The sequence below is a fragment of the Blennius ocellaris genome (genome assembly GCF_963422515.1).
Source record: "Blennius ocellaris genome assembly, chromosome: 2".
In the NCBI taxonomy this organism is placed as follows: Eukaryota; Metazoa; Chordata; class Actinopteri; order Blenniiformes; family Blenniidae; genus Blennius; species Blennius ocellaris.
The window spans coordinates 4,657,493-4,673,660 of NC_137651.1; the positions used below are offsets into that span (position 1 = coordinate 4,657,493).

Genomic DNA, 16,168 nt, shown 5'->3' on the forward strand with positions numbered 1-16,168 from the left:
GGGCATTGTTTACATGTTGTTTCATCTCACACTTGAAAACAAACCCCCCCAAAACCATTTGGGGACTCTAGACACATGTGAATGAGTGATTCTGACATGTGATGGACTGACGACTCGCGCAGAGTGAATCCTTCCTTGGCGGTCGGCTGCAATCTGCTCCAGAAAATAATATTTGTTCCTATAAAGATGGAAAATTTAAGAAAATGCTCAATCACAACTTGGCCCCTGCTGGTGAGGATGAAACTACAGCGACTTTTACAACCAAAGTTTGTCTATGATCTTCGATATAAGTGTAGGTTCATTTAGAATTTCAAAACAGTAACAAATTCCCAGTGTTTTTGATTAAAACATCGTGGCGCTGAAGTCACTTCTATATAGTCGCCTGATATATGAATTCACTAATAATGGACAACATTTACAGTTTATCACATCAAGATTTATTGTCTCAAAAGTGTTTAAACCATGTTGAAAATATCGTAGAAAACTCAGTTTAACTGCATTTCTTTATTTATGTAAACACAGCATGTTGTGTCCCGAGTCAGCAGATTTAATGGACTGAAATATCAGAAGAGCTCAAATGAGGCCAGAAGGACAAATTCACTGTATTAGAACAAAACCATTGTCTTGGAGAAAACTATGAAGTCATACGAGAGTATCGAAAATATCTCTTGGCTTAAATGCCACATTCGCGAGGAGCTAAAGTTTTCCGCAGCTTCTTGTTTAAGCTTACAAAAGGAAATTCAAAAAGAGAATCTGAAACATTACAAGCCGTTTGCGGAACATCTGCTCAGAAACTGAAGTGGTTTTTGACGTCTTTGATTTGTTTCATCATGTCACCGATCTGCTGGCCCTGCTCTCGCAGGACGTCCTGCACCACCTTCTTCTGGTGGGCACTGAGTGGCACCGTCGTCTTGTCCGCCGGCGTGTCCTTGTCCACTTGTGTCTTCTGGTACTCCATCTTCATGTTCACCTGCCGGATGCAGTTGTCCAGGTACTTCAGCTGATCGCTGATGGCCTGCAGCTCCTTCTTCATGTCCTTCTCGCTGTTTGACAGCACGGGCAGCTGCCTCTGCAGGCCACACAACACTTTTTTCACCCGGTTCATGATGGTCTCCTGGCGATATTTTGCGTCCTCGTACTTGTCGGCCAGCTTCTCGGCGGCCTCGGTCAGACTCCTCCTCTCCTCCCGGCACAGCGTCATCTCCTCCAGCTGCTTGTTCTTCTGCCCCGTCAGCAGTTTCACCCTCCTCTGCAGCTCCTCGCGGGCCATGTCCTGCTTGAGGATGTACTCCTCGCGGAAAACCTGCGTGGCTCTGCTGAGGAGCTGCAGACACTCTGGAGGTGGAGGCGACGCGTCTTTCTCCCCGGCCTTCAGCACCAGGGGATTGGTGGAGCTGCGGGCCAGGATGTTGCGGATGTGCTGCTCGAAGGAGTCGTCGGCGAGGCCGCGCAGGGGGGAGTTGCCCAGGCCCGGGCCCGGATGGGAGCAGAGCAGAGGAGGAGAAGGGGGCCGGATGGAGCTCAGCAGGGGCAACAGGATGCACTCGTAAGTGCTGGTGATGCAGATCATGGTGGCGCCCAAGGAGAGGTCAGACACGATCAAGAAGCCATGAACCGGAGCAGACTCGCTGGTGACGAGGGGCCTGGTGCACAGGATGTGCTCTACGATGCAACGCCTCTCTGCGGCCAGCTCCTGGAGACCGTCCTTTTCCTCCTCGCCTGACTGGAGGAACTTCTGCAGCTTGTTGACCCAGATGAGGCCCACGCTGTGCACCCCGGCCTCGTGGGTGCAGTGGTACCTCTGCTGACACAGCGGGTCCCTGTGCAGCCGGATCGGGCAGGTGAAGTCAAGCTCCTGAGGCTCCTCATCCTCCGCCGTGGCCACCTTGAGCGTGAGCTCCAGCTCCACGCATTCAAACACGTACAATGCCGGCACTGCCTCCGCACCTCGGATCCACCTCTCCACGGCCCCGGTCTCATCCTCTTCCTCGGACTCCATCACCACGCAGTGGTACAGCGTGCCCGTCTCTGTGGCGATGACCAGGATGCTGGGAACACACGGCAGGCACAGGATGGCACACGCGTCGTAGCCGTAGTTGTCCTCGGCCGCAGGATACATGGGGAGGGGGCCCACGGGTTTACTCAGGCTCACACCGTTCACTTGGCTTGTGTAGCTCACGAAGGTCTCCCCATTCTCGTAGAGGATATAGAGCGGGTACACGGGCTGGTCCCTGGAGCTCAGTGCTGCCAGCTTCCGAGGAGGTGATGAAGCGGGCCCGAAGTCGAACGCTACCGCGATCTCCCCCAGAGAGGCCGCATACGACCGGACCGGACGGTGGACGCTGCTGTCGTCATCCGACTGCGACACCGGCAGCAATTTCGCTGGCGTCTGTGGCGACTTCAACCCGTAAAACCTGATGGTGTTGTCCGACGTGAGCAGCACCAGGTAGGGCTCGCCGGCCTCGCTGGGGAACCAAGCCGCCTGCCGGAGAGTCACCGACGGGGAGCTGGTGAAGAAGCGCTCCGCCACCGGGATGGTCTTGCAGTTGATCTTGCTCCGCCCGCCCTCGAACTCCGACCTCTTGCCCCACCGCTGCGGGAGCTCCAGCACCGACACCCCGCGCTGGCCGACCAGGGCGACGTGGTTCTGCGTGGGGCTGAGCAGCACCTGACACACCTCGAACAGTGGAGGGTTGATGCAGAGCAGTGTCTGCAGCTTCCCGCCGTTTGGAGCCTCATCCGAGCTCAACTGCCGCAGGTTGGTGGTGGAAAACACGCGGTCCTCGTCGTCCCACAGGAACAAGTCCCCGCCCAGACAGAACGCCAGGTTCTTCGCGACCTTTCCACTCGGGCCGGCCTGCGACTTCAACTTTTCTCGGATAGTTTTGAAGATTTCGTGGTTCGGGAGCTCGTTCAGCCACCGATCCGTGCTGAACGCCGCCATCTTCCTTCACAGATCACTCGCGAGAAGAGTGCTGCCTTCAAGTGTCCATCGGGAGTCACGTACTTTGTCCAACTTGCTTGTCGATGAAGATATTTGTGTACAAGTTGAACTTCGATGGCTCCTGTTCTAAATGTAACATATGTGTCAAAAGACAATTGGATAGTGTTTTAAAAGCAGCCGCTCACGTTATTATTATTTACTTTAAAATATTGTAAGCCCATCTCTTCCCCCACTCAACGATCAAACGTCCAAATTACAAATGTGTATACATTTTCATAAAAGAACTGTAATTATTTTCATCTAACAGAGTCTCAATTACCACATTTTTCGAGTTTCCTGTGGCCCCCCGAAGTGAAGGAAGTTCACTTTAAAGTTTAGTCATATGCTTTTTCGGTTGTCTTGCATCATTCTGACCTTAAAAAAACACGTTTATGTAAGTATATATAATTTGAATTGGTGGAAAATTCTATATACACAAGTAAAATATGTAAAAATAAAACAAAACCTTCACACTTTCCAGAAGCCACTATGTCACTATATTTTGTATTTGAAATGTATGGAGATTACAGTTCTCAAGGACTTTAACCAAACATATAAACCTGAGCTTATTTTCACACATTATCTTTCAGTCATGGGTTATCCTGTATTTTGTGACACTTGTCTATTGCCTAGCAGTTGCAGATTATGTAAAACAATGTGACAGTGGCATAATTATTCAGTAAATTGCTGTTTTGCTCATAAAAAAAAAAAAAAAAAAAAAAAAAAAAATATATATATATATACACACACATATATATATATATATCTCGATCTTATTCCTACTCCTTTTTAGAAACTGTTGAAGTTTGTATGCGTGTGTTACCCTTCTATTCTACATGTATCTTGGTGGGTATATATGCACGTATGTCAATGTTTTAATTTTTGTTTTGTTTTGTGAACTAAAATATAGTTTGTTAGAACTGTTCAATATCTTTGTTTTGCTAAAGTTGTAATGATTCAAAAGACAAAAAAAATAAATAAACGAACAAAAAAAAACCCCAGATGTGTCTCCTAATTTTTCCACACTTTCCTAGCTTCACGTGAACGCACCGTCTGCCGTAACGGAAGCGTTTCACGACAGCGGCCTACCGTATTCCGTCAACCGGTGTCGTACATTTTGCAGAATCACCATGGCGTTGAAAGAGACTGCGGGGCTGTACGAGACCCTCAAGACCGAGTGGAACAAGAAAAACCCAAACCTCAGCAAATGTGGAGAACTCCTCACTAAACTGAAGGTGAGCTCGCTGATGTCGCCATATATGATGGGTTTAATGCGCCAAACCGAGGCAGTCGCCACTCTGTGAACGATGTCGCTGTTAGCATGGGGAGCTAGGTATGCTAACTGACGCTAACAGGGCTAACAATGTTTACTGGTTTATTTTCGGTTACGTTTGACTTAAAGCATTTGTTCGGTTGTTAATATTCGGAGGATGAAAGACTTTTTGAGAGGTCAAATTGTTTATCAATAAGATTAGCCATTGTTGCTCACGTTGTTAGACAGCTGACGTCCATAAACCAATGAAACTAGACATTAACCTTTACTATGAACTGTAATCGTATATAAATCTGGTGTTATCAATTGACTGAGTAAGTTTGAAATTGATTTGGTATCTAGTTTATGTTGTGAATGTAATTTCTGAGCTTTCTGATCAGTACTATTTTCTCCTAAACAATCTTAACAACTCAGTAGAAGTACTAGCTTTTGGCGTTACCTTTGTAAATATTTCTGTTTTTTTAAGTTTGTCTTCTCAGCTCTAAAAAAGTAAAAAAAAAAAAAAAGGCATTCTTGTATTCTAATCTCTGACATTGAAATGGTTTATTTAATGATCACAATGGTCTTTTTTCAGATTTCATTACTGGAGTTGAACTTTCTACCAACCACCGGGTCTGCGCTGACCAAGCAGCAGCTAATTTTAGCTCGTGAGTACAATGACGCTTCTGTCAACATCAATAATAAACTCCAATGAATAATATGTATGCCATTTACTGACACGTAAATGGCATACATATTATTAATACATAATAAACAACCTTATCCCTCTGTGTCTCAGGTGATGTCCTTGAAATCGGAGCTTTGTGGAGTATCCTGAAGAAGGACATCCCATCCTTTGAGAGATACATGGCGCAGCTAAAATGTTACTACTTTGACTACAAGTAATGTCGTTTTGTTGATGTGTGAGAATTTATCCGAGGCTGTTCGCTAAATTCTTCTAACATGTTTCTCTTGGTTCTTTGTCATTGAGGGATGAGCTGCCTGAAGCCGCCTACATGCACCAGTTACTGGGGCTGAACCTGCTGTTCCTGCTCTCACAGAACCGTGTGTCTGAGTTCCACACCGAGCTGGAGAGGCTGAGTGCACGAGACATTCAGAGCAACGTATACATCAAACACCCAGTGTCCTTAGAGCAGGTCCGGACATTCACTGTTGGACAAAAGACAAATGTTGTGTTGTTTTTATGGGATTTTTTGTTGTTGTTGTTGTTGTTTTTAAAGATTTTACAGCATATTTAGTAAATTAATCAAAAATATTGCTCTTGTTAAGTTAAATCAACAATGTAGGTTTGAAATTTATTCAAGTAGACCCTTAAATGTTATATGGATATTTATATGGACGTATTTCAACATTTTAATATCTTGTATAATTCTTATATGTATATACTCAAACTTATAAACTCAAGTTTCTAAAATATAAAATTTTGTGTTTCACTTTAATTAATGGTCATCAATTTTAGTATGAATTATAGAAAAATAAACAAAAGAGGATTACAATGTTCAATTCATGTAATAATGTAAAATTAATGTAACTTTCACTGTTTCCATCATGGAAAACTTTCCATAGATGCACTACTGTTTGTTCTGTTCTTTTTTTTTTTTTTTGCATATTGATATATGCCAGTTGACTGCGACTGACACCATTTATATCCTCTCCTGCACTTTCAGTACTTGATGGAGGGAAGCTACAACAAGGTATTTCTGGCCAAAGGCAACATCCCGGCGGAGAGCTACACTTATTTTATAGACATTCTGCTTGACACAATCCGGTAAGAGCACAGCAACCCTGGATAGTCATTTATTTCCTTATATCTTCGAGTAAGAGGCAGTTTGCTGCTGTTTTGTTCTTCCTGTTAGAATGTGGTATGGGATGTTGTTAATGTGATGTAATGGCCATGGAAGACATACTGGTAAATCATTAAGAAGGTCTACCAGAAGGCGTTATTTCTTAGTGTTGTGCTGATCAGCAGCAGGTTAACAAAGATGATGTGAGGAGTTCCTCTAAACCAGCGATGTATTTCCGTTGCACTCACAGTGGTGAGATTGCTGGCTGCATAGAGAAGGCCTACGAGCAGATCCAGTTCGGCGAAGCGACCCGGGTGCTTTTCTTCAACACCCCCAAAAAGATGACAGACTACGCCAAGAAGGTTTGTATTTGTTTCAAGAATGAGGAAGGAAACAATCGGCCTCCTGTACTCTCAGTAGTTGTATTTGAATGTGCATGATGGGAAGGGTTGTTTTTATCTGTGGGGGAAATGGAGGCTTAAATAGGTCGATATTTATTCATACGTTCTCACTATAAAGAGAAGAAACTATTTCCCTCTTGGATACAACGAATGGAATCTGCAAACATGGAAATGTGACTGGTGGTTTGGTGTGATTCCAGCGCGGGTGGAGTTTGAGCGCCGATGGTTATTACTCCTTCAGCAGTCAGCAGCAGCGGACAGAGGAGGTGAACATCCCCTCCACGGAGCTGGCACAACAGGTCATCGAATACGCACGACAGCTGGAAATGATTGTGTAATCCGCCCCCAGGAACACTCTCCAACCCGTACCGATGCACTCAGACAAACACGACTCCGGTCCGGCATATAACACACACACACAGACGTGCGTTCCACAGTGTTTCGGGGTTTTTGGTTGGTTTTTTTTTTGGTAAGGTTTTTTTTTTCTTTTTTTTTTTCCAGATGTGTAACATTTAAATTGATCTGTTCATCAGCCGTTCCCTGAAGGTGACTGGGAAACAAAAACTCTGAGATACTACATGTAGACATTTCAGAACTTGTGTGTTTCTTTTACAACTACCAGAAAAAGGAAAAAAAACTCTTCATAATCATCACTCTGGGATTTTTTTTTGCTTTCAGTGCCACACAACCTCTTTTTGTTTCTGTAGGTGAGACGGTGTGTTTTCTCCTCAGTAGCACTCAGACCAACACCCTGGCTTTGTACCCACCACTGAGAGAATTGCCATAAGTTGTTTTCTATACAGTGTTGCCTCTTCCTCTCAAAAGATTAAGTTTGTAATCCAGTTAAGCTTACAAAGTGAATCCTTGTCTGCAATAAATAATTCAAAAATATACTTTATTACATGTGTTTTGTTTTGTTTTTAAATGAAGTCTGTATACATCCATCTTCTACTCAATCATCTGGGACAGACAACATTGACACACAAGCAATTCAGCATCTGATTAACCTCACATGCATGTTTTTGGACTGTGGGAGGGGGGGGGGGGGGAACCACAGAGTACATGCTCCATACAACAAGCCTTGAAAACCACGACTCAAACTGGGATTTTACTTTACAACATGAACCACTATCTGATAGTTTTCCTGCTGGTTGAGGAAAACACAAAGAAGTTCTGTGAGGCGTCGTTTCCCTGGTCCCGTCCTGGAGGAACCGGTTGGTTTTCCTTGGTTGATGGGAGAGCAGACTGGGCGCTGGTCTGGATCAGGGGAAGGTCTGACCCTCGTGGTCGGGTCAGCAGAGGAGTTGAGGAGTGAAGGCCCCTGGTTGCAGGCCTTTTGTGGTAGCTGTCTGCTAACGCTGGGTGAGTTGAGAAAATTCATATGTCATGACTGCGTATCAGAACAAATGAATATTGTCTTTCCCCAGAAATGAACAAACTTTCTGTGGTCGTGTGACATCCCAACACAGCAGTACATGAGTGACTATGGCCTTTGCGACGCTTGGCGCACCTCTCATCCTACTCTTAAGGAGTACACCTTCTACTCAGCAGTGCACCAATCCTACTCGCGCTTAGATTACTTTCTAGTGAGTAAATCACTGATTAAAGACACAACGGACACACAGATTCACCCCATCACTATCAGTGACCATGACCTGTCACTATGACGGTCACTAATAGAACACTTTACTGCTCAAGGATCAAGACTTCCTCACATTCTTTAAAAAACAATGGACATTCTTTTTAGAAACAAACGATCTGCCTGGTGTCTCTCCCTGTGTCCTCTGGGAGACAGCTAAAGCTGTCATGAGAGGCAAAATTATTTCTTACTCCTCATACAAGACCAAAAAGGAAACAATAAAGGAAAAATAATTAGAAGATAAAATCAAGACTATAGAGACAGCTCACGCTGCTTCCAAAGATGACCGTTTATTAACGGAGTTAAAGAGATTAAAATGGATTTGAATGAAAAAATTTAACACAAAACACAATTTCAACTACAGAGATTACGCTGGGAGAACTTTGAACATGGCAATAAATCCAGCAAACTCTTAGCCAATCAGTCAAAACGAAATAAAGAAAAGTGTACAATCCCCTCAGTTAAAACTCAAAATGGTGAAATCACTTGTGACCCTCAGGAAATAAATACTACTTTCAGAGAATTTTATAGAAAACTTTACTCTTCACAAATTGACCCTTCACAATCTGAAATAGAGACCTTTCTAAGCACAGTTGACCTCAGAAAAGAAAAGACGAACAGATCCAAGGCCTAGAAGCTTCCATCTCAGTAGAAGAACTGCATGAAGCTGTCCAGCACATGCCTGATGGTAAAGCTCCAGGAGCTGACGGATACACCACTGAATTTTACAAAGAATTTTGGCCTTTACTCTCACCAATTATTTTTAGAACAGTTGAGGAAATCAAAAAAATCTTCATATCTCCCCCCACATATGAACTGTGCAAATATCAATCTTCTTCTTAAACCGGATAAAGATCCTACACTACCATCTAGCTATCGCCCGACATCACTAATCAATGTAGATCTTAAAATAATTAGTAAAACATTAGCAAACAGAAGAGAAAAAATGACACCCCACATAATACACCCTGATCAAACAGGGTTCATTAAAGGAATCAGAATCAGAATCAGAATCAGAATCAGAATCCTTTTTATTGCCATTGTTTGTAAACAGGTTCACAAACTAGGAATTTTTCTTGGTGAGATGTGCATTAAACATAAAAACATACACTTGGTTTAGATAAAAGAAAAGCTAAAAACTTTAAGCTATAAGGCTTAGGAATATAAAAATAAATAAGCTAAAAATAAGAGGTAAAATATAAAATATGGTACACGGCAACAATGGACATAGAACAGCAGGAACAACAGGATGGAATTACTTACGGTGCATAAGGTGATGGAGTGATAAAAAGTGATACAGTGATAAGTGGTGCAGTGGATCTTAGAGTCATTAAGTCTCTGTATTGTTCATGAGTCTGACAGCGGTGGGGAAAAAACTGTTCAAGTGGCGGGATCTCTGGGTCTTGATAGACCGCAGCCTCCTGCCTGAGGGGAGAGGGGTGAATAGTCCGTGTCCAGGGTGAGAAGGGTCAGCAGTGATCCGACCCACACGCCTCCGGGTCCTGGAGATGAACAGGACTTGGAGAGATGGGAGCTGACAGCCAATCACCTTCTCAGCAGCACGCACAATGCGCTGCAGTCGGTACTTGTCCCGGTCTGTGGCCCCGGGGTACCACACTGTGATGGAGGAGGTGAGGATGGACTCGATGATGGCCGTGTAGAACTGCACCAGCATCTTGGTCGGCAGCTTAAGTTTCCTCAGCTGCCGCAGGAAGAACATCCTCTGCTGGGCCTTCTTGATGAGGGAGCTGATGGTTGGCTCCCATTTGAGGTCCTGGGTGATGGTGGTACCCAGGAAACGGAAGGAGTCCACAATGGAGATGGGGGTGGGGGAGTCTGTCAGGGTGAGGGGGGACGGAGGGGCTGTGTCTTTCCTGAAGTCCACGATCATCTCCACTGTCTTCTGGGCGTTCAGCTCCAGGTTGTTGTGGCTGCACCAGGACGCCAGCCGGTCCACCTCTCTCCTGTAGGTGGACTCATCACCGTCAGAGATGAGCCCGATGAGGGTGGTGTCGTCCGCAAACTTGATCAGTTTAACGGACTGGTGACTGGAGGTGCAGCAGTTTGTATACAGGGAGAAGAGCCAGGGGGAAGGTACACAGCCCTGAGGAGTCCCAGTGTTTGTAGTCCGAGTGTCCGAGACGATCTTCCCCAGCCGCACGTGCTGTCTCCGGTCCGTCAGGAAGTCGGTGATCCACCTGCAGAGGGAGTCGGGCACATTGAGCTGGTAGAGCTTGTCTCGTAGCAGTCCAGGGAGGATGGTATTGAAGGCGGAGCTGAAGTCCACAAACAGGATCCTGGCGTAGGTTCCTGGGGAGTCCAGATGCTCCAGGATGAAGTGGAGGGCCAGGTTCACTGCGTCGTCCACAGACCTGTTGGCTCTGTAGGCGAACTGCAGCGGGTCCAGGAGGGGGGCGGTGATGTCCTTGAGGTGTGGCAGGACCAAGCGCTCAAAGGACTTCATGACCACAGACGTCAGCGCCACCGGCCTGTAGTCATTAAGTCCTGTGATCCGTGATTTCTTGGGAACAGGGACGATGGTGGACGATTTGAAGCAGGACGGCACGTGGCATGACTCCAGAGAGGTGTTGAAAATGTCTGTGAAGACGGGGGCCAGCTGTTCCGCGCAGAGTCTCAGGGTGGAGGGGGAGACCCCATCCGGCCCGGGGGCCTTCCGCGGGTTCAGTCTTAGGAATTGCCGGTGCACGTCCTCCTCGCGGATGGAGAGGGCAGAGGGGGAGGGGGGGTCCATGGCGGCCTTTGATGAAGTGCTGGGGTTGTTGACGGTGGGGGTGGTGATGGGGGGAGTGTCTGCAGAGGTGTGAAGAGCTGATGGTTGCTCGTGGCGGCAGTAATGTGTATTCAGGCCCTGCGCGAGGGACAGGTCGTTCAGAGCCCTGGGGGCCTTGGGCTTGTAGTTGGTAATAGCCCGAAGCCCCCGCCACACTGCCCCAGAGTCGTTGCAGGAGAATTGTTTTTGGAGTCGGGCTGAATATGCAGATTTGGCTTTTCCCACTTCCCTGCCAAAGCGGTATTTGGCCTCTCTGTACAAGTTCCTGTCTCCACTCCTGTGCGCTGCCTCCTTCTCCTTTCGTAGCTGTCAGAGTCTGGGTGTGAACCAGGGCTTGTCGTTGTTGTAGCAAACCCTGGTGCGCGTTGGTATGATGCGCTCCTCATTGAACTGGATGTATGAGGTCACAGTTTCCGTGTACTCGTCCAGGTTGTCAGAAGCAGCCCCAAATGCATCCCAGTCAGTTGTCTCCAGACATGAGCGCAGCTCCTCCACAGCCTCAGTAAAGGACGACACTCCACTAACAACACACGCAGATGAATTAATTTTATAGACCACTGCCACCAGAATAAACAAAAGGCCATTATCACCTCCTTAGATGCAGAAAAAGCTTTTGATAGGGTAAATTGGAAATTTCTACTCGCTACACTACGGAAATTTGGATTTGAACAAAATTACCTCTCCTGGATTAAAACATTGTACACTTCACCCAGTGCCTGTGTTAAAACAAATGATCAAATTTCCTCAAGGTTCAATCTCAAGAGAGGTACCAGGCAGGGGTGTCCACTCTCACCATCTCTCTTTGCAATTTTTATTGAACCATTAGCAGCAGCCATTAGACAGAACAATAACATAAAAGGAATACGAACAGCAAATGTAACCCATGAAATATGCCTTTATGCAGAAGATGTATTACTTTTCTTACAAAATGCACAGACCTCTCTTCCACAAACAATAGAGTTAATAGGCAGATTCTCTGCAATTTCAGAATATTCTATAAATTGGAATAAATCAGTTGTCTTGCCCATTAACTCTATTTTTCAGCACACATCAAATACCCCACTAAAACCAGGGAACATCAAATACCTCGGCATTAATATCTCAGCCAAACTGTCAGACCTGGTGCACTTAAACCACACACCCCTTATTAAAACAATAGAAGAAGACCTCACTCGGTGGAGGACACTTCCTATATCACTTATGGGGAGAGTAGCAACAATTAAAATAATGGTCCTGCCTAAAATTAACTACATCTTTTCAATAATCCCAACAAAAACACCAAAAACATGGTTTAATAAATTGGATTCCCACATCTCAAAATTCTTATGGAAAAATAAACCATCGTGTATAAGTTTAAAAACACTGCAGAACACCAAGGACCAAGGTGGCTTAGAACTTCCAAACTTCTATAATTATTATCTTGCCAATAAATTACTTTACGTTATAAAATGGATTAATCAGAAACCCTTAGATGAAGGCTGGCTGGACATTGAAAAATCCTTCTGTGAAGATCTCCTCATCAGAGACCTTCCTCTCTTCAGTCCTGTCATCAAAAAACACAACTGCTTTAAAAGCATCAATATAAACACATCGCTCACAGCTTGGTGGGAATTTCTTAAAATGAATGGATCATCACTCACTCCCTGCAAACTCACACCCATCTGGAACAATCCTGACATCCTGCAAAAAAAGAAACCAATAAACTTCACAAGATGGCAAAACAAGGGAATAAGAAACTTGGAACACCTTCTCTCTAATAACTATTTTATTCCATTTAAAGATCTAATAGAAACGTATGGTATCAGTCAAAATAACTATCTGGAATATCTCCAGCTTAAGTCAATAATACAAACAAAGTTCAAACGAGAAGAGATGAACCTGAACTGACCTCAGACAGTGACAAACCTCCTGAAGATCTCAGCACCAAAACCACTTTCTAAAATCGTTTCAATACTGTCATGTTCCAATACCACAATATCCCTTCCCACCTCCAAATGGGAAGAAGATCTAAACATTAACATAGACCCAACGCTTTGGTCACAAATCTGTAGAAATACATTCAAAATGAGCAAAAACAACAATATACAGCTTATACAATACAAGGTCCTACACAGAGTTCATTACAGGACAAAGGATGTTCAAGATGGTCTCACTTCATCTAACATATGTTCAAACTGCACAGCTAATCTCCCTGATACCTACCTACATGCACTCTGGCAGTGTACGCCAGTCCAAACATTCTGGCAAAAGATCTGTGAAGATTTATCATTATGCCTGGACCCCCCCATTCCAGTTTCACCTGCACTTTGCCTGTTAGGTGATCTCACAGAAATTAAAAGAGAGAAAAATGAATCCTTCACACTCCTGGTCTCCCTAAGCGTCGCAAAGAAGGCAATCCTCATGAACTGGAAATCACAACATAATCTTAATATAAAGTTATTTAAAAACTTACTCCTAGACCACATCACATTGGAGAGAATTTCTGCTTGTAGGAAAAATCAATTGGCACAATTTGAGTTGACATGGTCCCCAATAATTAAATACACCATGTCGCCCTGTGGGGGGGTGGTAGTTCCGCCTTGGGGCTCTTGGGGCCGTCTGTGGCTGGGGCGTTGTGGCTTGGGTGGTCGGCGGCCCTGCGATCTGGGGGGGTGCTGGCATCTATCCTGGGGAGTGCCCCGCTGGGGCAGGGATGGCCCCTGCTGCTGTGCTCCGGGTCTGGCTCACCCCTGGATCGGGGGGAGACGGGGAGCAGTGGGGCTCCGGGCTTGGATGGACAGCTGACTGGAGATGACCCAGCACCTCCCGCTGTGGTCCCGCCTTGTTCCGGGGTGAGTGCGGCTGGAGTACGGGGGGCACGCTCGCTCGGGCGTGGCACCCCGGGGGGGCTGGGTAGTGGTTCTCCCTCCCTATTCACGGTCAGATTGGTGGAGAATGAGATCCTGCAGTGGTCTGGTAAGGGCCTGGCTGGCGGCCTGGGGAGTGGGGGGCACCCTCCTCCCAACCAAATCAATGTATGTGCGTGTGTCTGTGTATATGTGTGTCTGTATGTGTATGCGTATGCTTTGGTGTGGGTGTGTCTGTGTGTGTTAAAAACAAAGAAAAAAAAAAGACCTGTAAATCTATCGAATTGATGTCAGGAGGACTAATGTGGTCATGGTTACTATTATGCTCACCCGCCAGTAAATGGAAGGTTACTTGTAAATACAAGTACATTTTAATGAAATAGCAGTCTGGAGGTTAAGGATTCTTCAGAAACTCTGGTAGTTTTATCAATTATACCTTAGAGGTCCCATAATATGAAAAAATCCCTTTATAATGGTTTCCTAACAGTAATATGTGTCCCAATCACCTGCGTATGAGGCCACTGGAAGTGAAGAAACTCTGTCGTCTCCCTCACTTGCTTGCTCCACTTTTTAGCAAATGTGCTCATAGGGGTGAATCAGGGATTTTCCCTTCATGGCATCATGCGGGGAAATAACCACTCCCTCTTTGACCCTCCCACTGGTAGACCAAAACTAAAAAAGGTTAGTGATATCCCGAATCAATTCTGTATAATATGAAAATCCGTATCACTTACCCTTACAGCTAGTGGGAGCTACCGTTAGAAACTTGCTAGTAACACTAACATCATGCTAATTAATCTGAAAATAAAAATGTTGATATACATAATAAAGAAGATGTCATAAACACATAACTGCACTAAATAAAGACAAAAGTAAACACAAACAGGCTCCATAAGAAACCAAATTGAGCAGAAACCCACCCAATCTGTCAATAATGATTGTCTCTCTGACAGTGACGTGGACGTGGACGTGGACGTGGACGTGGACGTGGACAGACACAGAAACAGCCTATTCTCACTCAAGGGACTTTTGAACTGCTGGAACTTCAGAACTGAGGCTGCATTTGGGGAAATACACTTTGAATACAGTTTTATTGGACCTCTGACATCTCTGTCAAATTGTTGAAAAACAGTACAATATGGGGACTTTAATATTTAGTCATTATAGCATTAAGAGCAATGGCATTACACACACTCCTAATGAGCAAGTCTAAAGCTTGTATGATTCAAAATATGTAACACTGTGATGTTTGCATTTCAACCGTCTTTAACAGTAACAGTTAAATTATTATTTCATATTTAAATTTTAGTCTTGGTAATTAAGAATACTTGAAAACACAGCATAGTTTTAATGCATAGTTGCTGAGAACAAATTACATTTGCACCAAATATTTTGTGTGCATTTAAATCAATTTGCGTCAAAAGGAGGAGTGTTGCTGTCCGTGGTGCTGAAAGGTTTTGCTGCGTGTGGTGTTTTATCCCGGTCCTGGTCTGCAAGGTGCCCAAATGAAACACACAACAATGTGCTAAACTTACTCTTTGGGACAGCCAGACGGCAGGTATGCAGCTGTTTTCACAAGAGGAACTAGTCAAGAAGCTACTGAAACTCTGGCAATTGTAACTGCTTTAATTATTCCAGTCTGGTGCTTCATAAAATAATGGCACTACTTTATGAAATATAACAAAACCCTGTAATCCAGGTTTTAAACTCATTGTAGCATGTTTGCATTTACATTATGTGAAAGTCTTCGCAGTAGTCAGCTAGATGGATGGATGGATGGATGGATGGATGGATGGATGGATAGATAGATAGATAGATAGATAGATAGATAGATAGATAGATAGATAGATAGATAGATAGATAGATAGATAGATACTTCACAAGTAATCAATAAATTAAATGTTGATATTTACAGTATTTATACATTTCAAGGCATTACGTGCAGTAAACAAGGTGGCCAGATACTCCCCAATCACGATTCTTTTTTTCAATCAATCATTCATTCATTCGTTCGTTCATTCATGAATTCGTTCAGTCATTCATTCATTCATTTCAAACATAATAATTAAAAGACTACACTGAAGTTGAAACCCTAACATGTTCGAAAAGGAGTAGGAAGAAACACAAGCTTGTTAAATCCTATCTCCGTCAATCTATTTGCACCCTGTGTGCGTGTGTTTTAAACCAATCACGTATTCACAACCACAAAACAAAGCAAAAGAAAACCAACCAGTAAGTAAGCAGATATATAAACAGGTTGTAACAATTAAAACATGTGTTGGTACCTCTGTTTGAACTGCTTCCTGCTTGGACGACGGATCAGTCCCTCATTTACATTATTCTAAGATTTGCATTTGAAAGCGCTTGACAACTGTGACTATTTTTACCACACGATTGTGATACGATATGTGTATGCAAACGTAATTTGCATACACACAGCTTTTTTTTTGT

At 44.4% G+C, this 16,168-nt stretch overlaps 2 protein-coding genes across 2 annotated transcripts; one reads left to right on the forward strand and one right to left on the reverse strand.

Moving 5' to 3' along the window:
- Positions 1-241: 241 nt before the first annotated feature.
- On the reverse strand, positions 242-2,944 carry nup88 (nucleoporin 88; the record flags this gene model as incomplete). Its single annotated transcript, XM_080512753.1, has 1 exon — positions 242-2,944. One exon carries the CDS (start codon positions 2,942-2,944, stop codon positions 788-790), a length of 2,157 nt encoding a protein of 718 aa, XP_080368879.1. The 3' UTR covers positions 242-787.
- A 1,148-nt stretch (positions 2,945-4,092) lies between these two features.
- Positions 4,093-7,310, forward strand: psmd8 (proteasome 26S subunit, non-ATPase 8). The gene is made up of 7 exons (XM_080512795.1): positions 4,093-4,218; positions 4,831-4,903; positions 5,035-5,137; positions 5,227-5,392; positions 5,924-6,024; positions 6,291-6,402; positions 6,642-7,310. The coding sequence occupies exons 1-7, from the start codon at positions 4,114-4,116 to the stop codon at positions 6,777-6,779; spliced, it is 798 nt and encodes a 265-aa protein (XP_080368921.1). The 5' UTR covers positions 4,093-4,113; the 3' UTR covers positions 6,780-7,310.
- The last annotated feature ends 8,858 nt before the right edge of the window (positions 7,311-16,168 follow it).

Excerpts from the sequence above, each read along its gene's own strand:
- psmd8 (XM_080512795.1), top strand. The coding sequence starts at position 4,114 with ATGGCGTTGAAAGAGACTGCGGGGCTGTACGAGACCCTCAAGACCGAG. Across the intron at positions 4,219-4,830 it reads AACTCCTCACTAAACTGAAG|ATTTCATTACTGGAGTTGAA; the intron begins GTGAGCTCGCTG and ends GTCTTTTTTCAG. Across the intron at positions 5,393-5,923 it reads ACCCAGTGTCCTTAGAGCAG|TACTTGATGGAGGGAAGCTA; the intron begins GTCCGGACATTC and ends CTGCACTTTCAG.